The sequence below is a fragment of the Ciona robusta genome, chromosome 7 (assembly GCF_009617815.1).
Source record: "Ciona robusta chromosome 7, ASM961781v2".
NCBI classification, from domain to species: domain Eukaryota; kingdom Metazoa; phylum Chordata; class Ascidiacea; order Phlebobranchia; family Cionidae; genus Ciona; species Ciona robusta.
In genome coordinates, this window is record NC_143241.1 from 778,898 (window position 1) to 787,650 (window position 8,753).

Here is an 8,753-nt window from a genome sequence, read left to right on the forward strand (position 1 = left end):
TCACTGTGTTTGCTCACGCGTGTCGCTTCAACAGTTGGGAGAAAATGCTTGATTTGAGAAAACTAAAGGAGTTATTTCGTCCCCGCTGATGGTAATATAGGACTTATTACTATTTTCCCAGCCATAAGTATCAGATAACATACTATCAACAATATGTATATAATTGCGAAAGATGTTACTCTGTTTCTATAAAATAAATACTTACTTGTTAATTACATTCCACAATGCTTTTGAACCTTTGAGTTAATGTATGGAAAGCTTCACCATACAACATACATTCATGGATTCTTTTGTTTGTGTCTTGTTCTATTTAGTTGTTGGATACAATCGGTTAATGATTGTTAGACATTTCATGGAGTCGTAATATAGAATTCGACAACCAGACCAATCCAGTGTTTGATCAAACTAACGAGCCAACCTATATTGATACAGTTAGTAATTCTAAATAGGAACCAAATATAAAGTAGTTAATTGAACTTAATGTAGAACAGTTGTAAGCCGAACATAACAGGAGTAGAAAGTTGACAAGACAGAACGAGGCTGCTTTATCTTCACGGTGTGCTCAAGGCCATTTCATTCTGTGTGTTTGTTAGGTAGATAGCAAGTTAACAGTAATATGCGCTTACTATGCTTTATGTTGTAAGTCGGAAAATACGGTTTCAAGAAATTTGTGTAATTAGTAACAATGAGACATCGTAAGTTAAACCATTAAGTATAATTATTATGTTATAAATAATATGATTGTTTATATTACTTATATTACCAAGTTTTCGCGTAATCCGCAGCATAGTTTTATTCACGGGTTTTCGTAAACGTGTATCGTCAAAAATTAATAGCCTGTCTAAATGGTAAAGCTAGTTTCAATAAATATTATGGAATTGATTGAATGAATAAATTAAACTTATACGTTATGCTCGCGTGGCCGGAAAACGACAGTCGTTATAACACGGGTGTTCTGTTTCATATATACATCGTAGCAACGTACGAGTTGCAATGTAGGTTACTTGTAAGTGATTTTTTTACTTTTTTTATGGCTGATAATTTGAACAACCCATTTGTGACCCAAACCGTTTATTGCTTATTTCGTTTAAAGATTTTTTCCCAACTACTACAACTTACACCAACACTGAGGTTACAACCGATGAAATTATTTCAACAAACATCCGCGGACTTCGCATTCCATTCACAATTATTGGACTTCTGTTTTCCGTAGCAAGTCTCTATGTTTTTCTTTCCATTACTATTCACCGCCTGAGGGCGATAAAGCGCCAGAAGAAAGAAGAAATCGCCCAGCGCCAACAATCGGTGAGATCACGGCGAAGCAAAGGTAATATCTCAACTTTTATGAATGAAATTTATTCTATTTCCTTAGTTATATATGGCAACACAGGTGTAATGTGGGGTAAGATGGGATACCGTTAGCAAATAAATCCCATTCATCCTGATCGTGTTTTGAAGTCGTGAGATTATACGTTTATATATTTCTGTAAATATTCTTTGTTTACCACCAAATTGGACAGAAACCAAAGCATGTCTCATCTTACCCCACTCTACTCTTATATCTTGTAAGTTGGCACAAACATTACAACCAATATGTTCCCCTGTCACATTATAACCAACAGGTACTTCACCTTACATGGATAACCTGAGTGTGGTAGCTTCCATGTTCGCCTTCATGAACTGTGTGAGTGACCAACCTTTGCTTTATATCAAGTCTCCAACAAACGTTACTTGCAAAATTATTCAGGTATTATTAGACATATAGGTGTAATGTAACATGAGCCTTTAGTTGTATATATTTGTTTGTAATGTACGTACAACCATTAAAATATGATATAACCAATTAGGTCTAAAACACGCCCAGTATAGCACATAAATAAAAGAATTCTTGGGCGAAATTTAATCATTTATTTAAAACGTATCCAACTCTAAAGAGATTCAATTATGTTTTGCAAATTCTATTGTAAAACAATTAATATTAACTATCGATTCTATGATTTGAACAACACAGAGTCTTTCTTTCGTGTTGTATTCGGCTGGAATAGTTTGCTTATATTCATTCTTATGGTTTCGACAACGAGCTTGCTACAAGAACCCAACATTATCTGAAATGCATGGCAAGTTCGCTCGTATTCTAAGCTCTATCATTCTACCTTTGTTTATCATCATGATGCTGGCAGGTAGGTCTTATTATAATTTATAATAATAACTTTGATTTATATCGACGATTACGGTGTGGCGAAGATTAATTTATTACAATTTATTATAATTATTACAATTTTTATTTATAATAAAACTTGTTATAGTTTATTAGAATTTATAATAATTTATTACAATTTATTATACATCTTATATATTTAATATAGTTCTAATTGTATTATTATAAATGAAATGTTATAGGAATGATTTTAACTGGGGCATTATGGGAGTTTACTACAAGTGACATTGGTTGTGTGGAAGTCGCCCAAACTCGAACTCCGTTGATAGTTTTATTTACTGGCGCTGTTGCAATGCAAGGAACTTTACTCACGCTCTTCGTTTATCCTTTAAAACGACATGCAGGGTTTGCAACGTCTAACGTATTGTAAGTATTTGCTAGATATGTTTTATCAGTTGTATTACTTCGAATACCCACCAACCAAAAGTAGACTTTATGTTATAATTTATTGTCCTGTATCTCAAAACAATGAAAGTATAACGAACCAGGCGAAATGAGCATTGTAATGACAGCAAAACTTGTTTCTACAGTCAATGCTTACTTTTATTACAGGCCATCCGATAAGTTACTCATGGCACTGGTGAAGCGATCTATTATAACAACAGGTCTATGTGTTCTTGCCGACGCCCTTGCATTTATAATTGCCGTTGCTTTACCGACCAACACGCCGTTCATAGTAACGAACCTTCTATACGATGCTAACTTAGTTTGCAACGTTGTGTGTGTGGTCGGTTCATTCGCTGACTGGCGACAAAGGTTAGCACCATGGCTGCGGAACAACGCTGATCGTTGCGAGCTTATTGGTTCGATGTCGAGATCGAGTCGTACAACTGCCCTAACTACAACGACTGTTGTCTAGATTAACATGAATGAATGTTTCTTGTCCTAACCTCGCGTGGTAACGAAAATCGTTAGTAACCACTGGGCTGGAGCAATTGTCGTTAAAGTGTCATGCTCATACGTCCCCAATGGTATACCAGAAAGAGCCTAAAGCCGACCTATTCGTTGGGGGCGCGCCACTAAAACCACAGGTCGTTCTCTCCTAGTGTATGATTCAAATCAAGGTTGGTAACAAATTTGTTGAAATTTGTATCAAACATTAAAACCTGTGACCACTGTTGTTTTTCGCAAAGATATCTCTTCAACATATTTGTACTACCTATACAACGCTATATAGTTAAATACATTAGATGGCCTTCACCCCTTCATGTGATGAACTATCACCACGACACGTTGCTGCGTCAGCCTTCTCTTTGCACGGAAAATATCATAAAAATCTGCAAACTGATTTCCTTTTATTTAAATATAGGTCTGATTGAAATGACAAATTAACTCAGACAGTGTTGTCGCAGTTAAAGGGTCCAGCAGACGATTATCTGATCTTACAAATGGAAGTTTATCTTACATGTATAATAATATTATATACTCCTGTGGGGTAAGATGGGATACCGTTAGCACCTAAATCCCATATTTCACATTGGTGTTTTTAACAACGCTGTTTTAGAGCAGTGAGGATACGGTTATAATTCTGAAAATATTCTTTGTTTACAACCGAACGATAAAATAGAATGCAAACATGGACCGTCTGACCCCACCATACTATGTATGCACGTTGTATGACAAAGGAAAACTGCTTTACTGGACCCGCGTTTAAAATATACAGACTGACGTACACGCAGCAGTTCCTTTTTCACCAATCACACCGTCATGTTATGCTTTTCTTTTACGTATTTCCATCGCATGTCCAAGCACCATATACGCATCAACCCCTCACCGTGCGCAATCGAGCTATTTGACATTTGTAGGATACAATATATCAATTGATGTTCTAACAATACCGATTGTCGTTCAAACAAAACTAATTTTCATACAATAATATACATAACATGTTAAAAACATAGCAGAAGGGCAAGAAAAAGAATGTTGAAACTTGGATTTAAAACTGTTTCATATTATTTCGGGGGTTTACATGCATAGTTCTAACAATAAATTCACTTATTAAAACTCCCTCACCGAAGCGGAATCGAGCGATTTGATTGCAAACGTTGCGTACCCAGTCTGTATGTTAGATAATCGCATACTGATCGAGCTCGTTGTAAAGCAGATGACAAACTACGAAGTTGAAATGTCAAGGCTTACTTTACATTCAAACTACAACAGCTAAAATATAAACAACAAACCTTTTATTTATATTTCACAATAAATACATCAAGGAAATCGAGTGTTTAAAGTTAAATCATCGTTTCATGCAAAGCTTGTGTAACAGTGCTTGCATTACCTTTTAGAAATCTAAATAATGTCAAAGATATAATTGCAGCAACACGGTGGAAGAGGTTTTGGATATTAACCAAGCCAAGTATAAGTATAGTAACGTGAAGTTGCCCATCATTTTGTAAACGTGTAAAATAAATTCGATCATGATATTCAGTTTAAAAATGCAATAAATATCCCGGTGATCACCATCAACGTTAACGTTGCTACAACATTGCAGTGAGCGAGAGTACCTACCTTAGTGCGAAGCGGTCTGACGTAATACGAACCACAACAAAAGCTTTCTATACACCATGATGTAATAGGCAAACATGACGTATACGTGACAAATATGTTCTCGGTGTATTTACAATTAGCATATTGAGTAAGCTAAAACTGCGACCAAACCTTACGCAATGCCATTAAAATTGTAAAAATGTTTTATAAATTTTCCAGGTTAATTTGATGCATAAAGATGCCTTGTGTGTTATACTCGAATTCTTACTCGCGGTTTTTACAGTACTGTGTATTGTGTATGGTGGGTTTTTCTTTATTTACTAATAAGTGGGACGATAAAATCTACCAAAAGCGAATGATAAAATGTACCATCTTATCCCAGCCACAAGGTTACACTGGGATCGGATCAGCAGTGATTCCCCATTTCTCTATGAAGTATAATTGATACTTCTTCATTTCGTAATCGGTCATGACAATGTCTTTGAAAAGCACAAATTCACCAACCGCTCCGTGTAAGTCCCTTACTAACGGTGAGTTACGACGTGTGATAACACCGATTGCAAACTTTGTATCAGATGGACTTAATTCTGCTTGAAATCTTTGAAGTAACTTTCCGTTGCACCATACACTGCTAGCATCGACACCGCCATCCACATTCCACTGGACACTGACAACGTTCCAAACATGAAGTGCACTTGGGTTGGCGTTGGTCAGGTTAGAAGTGATTTGTATATTATACCCGACGGTTCCTGAAACAACTATTCTGTCACTTGCCAATACAATAAATTTATCCCACCCACTGTTGTGTGTTCCGAATAGCCCTTGCCAATTACTTGCATCATTTTTAATGTTTTCTTTCAAATTGTCGACCCGGTAAACTATAAACACGGTAACCAGGTCGTTTTCTCCATTTTTAGGATTCAGATCAAGGTTGGTGATCAGTTTGTTGGAAGTTTTATCAAACACCAAAAACCTGTGATCATTTTGTCTTTCTTGTGACAGACGTGGTTGAAATAGTGAGTTCTTTTGTAATGCTGGCAACGGGGATAAACCTTCACCATAAACCGCTGATACATTTGATGTTCCTGAAATTTTTACATCTGTGTCGTAGTCCACACGGTATTGCACTGTAGCGGTTGATGTTATGTAATCTGAAAAGGGCCGGGTTAGATTTTGAATTTATTATAATACAAACGATGCCCGAGAACTTAAATCACAATGTTGTATAGAAGGGTTAGAGAAAACAAGATATTTTTAATTTTTTAATTTACGGTATACCGTTTGATGATAGACAAAACAGATGTTACAGTATCATTCAACAGTATTCTCACGGTTCAACAAAGAGAGTGGCAAAGACAGTTGCGGCGTTGTTAAGGGGGCAATACGGCTTAAATTAGGAATTAAATCGGCAAAAATACTGCTTTGAATTTATATATTTAAATATAATAATGAGATAATGTATGAAAAATATATTTGAAATTTAGTCATTTGCACATGAAGATAACTTGTCTTGTGGGAACAGCAATAACCGATTCGTGGTAAAATATAAACTTTATTGAAAGTTATTTTCAAATTTATGTGGTTACTAGTTTATATGCATTTGTAGGATGCAAAATTTATCAATTCATGTGCAAATAATTCCCTTTGTTCTAATAATACCCACTATCGTTCAAACAACGCCTATTTTTATTTAGTAGGGTGGGGGAAGATGGGACACTTTGTCAGACGGGACTTTTTTTTAAATTTTCTTTTTACGGAGCCCCATTTAATGATAACCAGGAAAATAAGGCTACACAATTATTCGAAAGTATTATCACGACTTTATAAAACGCCCGTCAAAGCTGATTACTGTTTTTAAATATTAAAAAATATGTAAAATAGAAACAGTATATTTTGAACAGGTAAAAAAATGCGAAATAGCAAGGTGCTATTTTTTAACGCTCGCTAAATCATAGTAAAGCTTTATTACGTGTTATTTACGTAGATTCCTATTTATAAATACACTTAAAAATCAAAATTAACAATGATTTTAAACTGTCCCATCTTATCCTGTGTGTTTTCGAATTTGTAAAATTTCACTTGTTGTGCGAATCGCTAGATAACTCGTGGTAATACCGTCATATATTTTAATTCATGTATTTTATATTATATTTTAATTCAGCTTGAATATACTGGACAATATGTGCTTAGGGATTCCGCCTTACACTTCACTATATTATATGAATGAATGTAACTTGCTGCCTTATCCTCGCGTGACGACGAGTCAACGATATCAGTCGTTACAAAACGGGTGTTCTGTTTCATACATCCAATGCTCGTCTACTGATTACCACGTTTATAACTTTGTGTCAACAAAGATTCTGTATGACTGACAATTTATACAGCTGATTGCCCAAGAAAACATACGCTAATAACGGTAGCAGCGACAAGCTTGGAACCCGTAACATTTTGGTAAGATCGGGGCTGGCGCGCAAACTACTGTACATTGGCGCCGGACTTTATTAAGCAAGAATACTTTATTAAGCAAGAATTTTGTTTAAATGCATCGGTAAAACAAACACACGGAGACAAAGCCGATCAACAGAAGACAAGCAATTTGTACCCTGATAACTATTGTTAGGTAACACAGTTTTCTGTCACCTGAGATATGGTAGATGGCCCACTGCACAGTGAAGAGCATTTCCCCCCATCCTGAATCCTGATCAATTCGTTCCAATTCCAACACAGCGTTATAGAAATTGATTTGAATAACAGTAACGTTAAACTTCTCAACACCTGTGATGTATTTGGGATTTGCTGTTGCCTCGATATAATAAGGCATCGAATCCAAGCATATTTTGTAATCCAGCTTCACGCTTAGCTTCCTCGTTGTGGAATGAAAATTCATTTCAACAAAACCTCGTTTAATTGTTGAGTATTCTGCATAAAACACTTATGTAAATAACCACAGAATCTGGTAAAACTACGAAAGTTAATCTGGTAAAACTACGAAAGGTAAAACTACGAAAGACTCTCACCTTTTAACTGAAATGTTTCTGCAGGCCAAAGAAGAACAACCACAACAAACAACCAAAACATTGCAATCCGGTTTCTATATTAGCTGTCTCGTGAACGGTGTGCTTGCGACACTCATAAACTCAACAACAATGCCGCTTTAACAAACGGCATACCAATGTATGCCCATGTATGCAACAGGCCAAACAAGGCAGAGTTCCTCTTCATTAACCGGGATATCCATTACATACCGTAGGACAAGCGTTATCATAGGACAAACGTCATCCAAATTACACTGAACTAAATGCTGGCGTGTATTTATTACACGGAAGTCTCCAATATTATGAAATGTTTAACCATCTACCAGGAGCAAATAAAATACGGATTTAGAAAGTAAATTGTCAGACATCTTGTAACACATGACCTATAACTATAAGTACAATGGGGAAGATGGGACATTTAAGCACATAAATTTCCAAAATCAAAGTGTTCTGTTTCATACACCTCGTGCCGCTTACGAGTTACCACAGCATATGTAACTTATTTATCCTCACATGGCGGGGTAACAACAGTCGTTATAACACGGGTGTTCTGTTTCATACACCTCGTGCCAGATTACAAGTTACTATGTATGTAACTTTGTGGGTGATTGTTTTTATATGGGGTCAGCCCGTTAGTGACCACTGGGTGTATCAACTGCCGTGAAGTGTCTTGCCTAACAGACCCCCACAATGTTAAAAGCGCCGATTCTTCAACCGCATGGTTAAGGGTAGCTTATATCAAGCAAGAGGTTTACAATATTTATTAACCGGAAAATCCATTACATGACGTAGGACAAGCGTTATCACATGATACCTACGTCATCCAAATTTCACTAAACTAAATGTCATACACGGTGTATAATACAGTAAGGTGGGGTAAGATAGAACACATTTCAGTCTATTTTATCGTCCCATTATTTGGTAGAAAACAAAGAATTTTTACATAAATATATATGGGCATATCCTGACGATCGTAAAATAGCGTTGTTAATTGAAAAAAAAACACAAGTAGG

General features: G+C 36.0%; 2 protein-coding genes across 2 annotated transcripts; one reads left to right on the top strand and one right to left on the bottom strand.

Moving 5' to 3' along the window:
* The first annotated feature begins 335 nt into the window (after positions 1 to 335).
* LOC149733265 (uncharacterized) lies at positions 336 to 3,506 on the top strand. The gene is made up of 6 exons (XM_089881232.1): positions 336 to 695; positions 1,094 to 1,327; positions 1,623 to 1,747; positions 2,012 to 2,180; positions 2,401 to 2,584; positions 2,771 to 3,506. Exons 1-6 carry the CDS (start codon positions 686 to 688, stop codon positions 3,075 to 3,077), a joined length of 1,029 nt encoding a protein of 342 aa, XP_089737358.1. The 5' UTR covers positions 336 to 685; the 3' UTR covers positions 3,078 to 3,506.
* An 892-nt stretch (positions 3,507 to 4,398) lies between these two features.
* Positions 4,399 to 8,715, bottom strand: LOC149733266 (uncharacterized). The gene is made up of 3 exons (XM_089881231.1): positions 7,723 to 8,715; positions 7,346 to 7,624; positions 4,399 to 5,856 (listed from the first exon to the last, which is right to left on the bottom strand). The coding sequence occupies exons 1-3, from the start codon at positions 7,781 to 7,783 to the stop codon at positions 5,096 to 5,098; spliced, it is 1,101 nt and encodes a 366-aa protein (XP_089737357.1). The 5' UTR covers positions 7,784 to 8,715; the 3' UTR covers positions 4,399 to 5,095.
* Positions 8,716 to 8,753: the final 38 nt, after the last annotated feature.

Excerpts from the sequence above, each read along its gene's own strand:
- LOC149733265 (XM_089881232.1), top strand. Across the intron at positions 1,748-2,011 it reads TTACTTGCAAAATTATTCAG|AGTCTTTCTTTCGTGTTGTA; the intron begins GTATTATTAGAC and ends TGAACAACACAG. Across the intron at positions 2,585-2,770 it reads TTTGCAACGTCTAACGTATT|GCCATCCGATAAGTTACTCA; the intron begins GTAAGTATTTGC and ends CTTTTATTACAG.
- LOC149733266 (XM_089881231.1), bottom strand. The coding sequence starts at position 7,783 with ATGTTTTGGTTGTTTGTTGTGGTTGTTCTTCTTTGGCCTGCAGAAACA. Across the intron at positions 7,625-7,722 it reads AGAAACATTTCAGTTAAAAG|AATACTCAACAATTAAACGA; the intron begins GTGAGAGTCTTT and ends TGTTTTATGCAG. Across the intron at positions 5,857-7,345 it reads GGCCATCTACCATATCTCAG|ATTACATAACATCAACCGCT; the intron begins GTGACAGAAAAC and ends GGCCCTTTTCAG.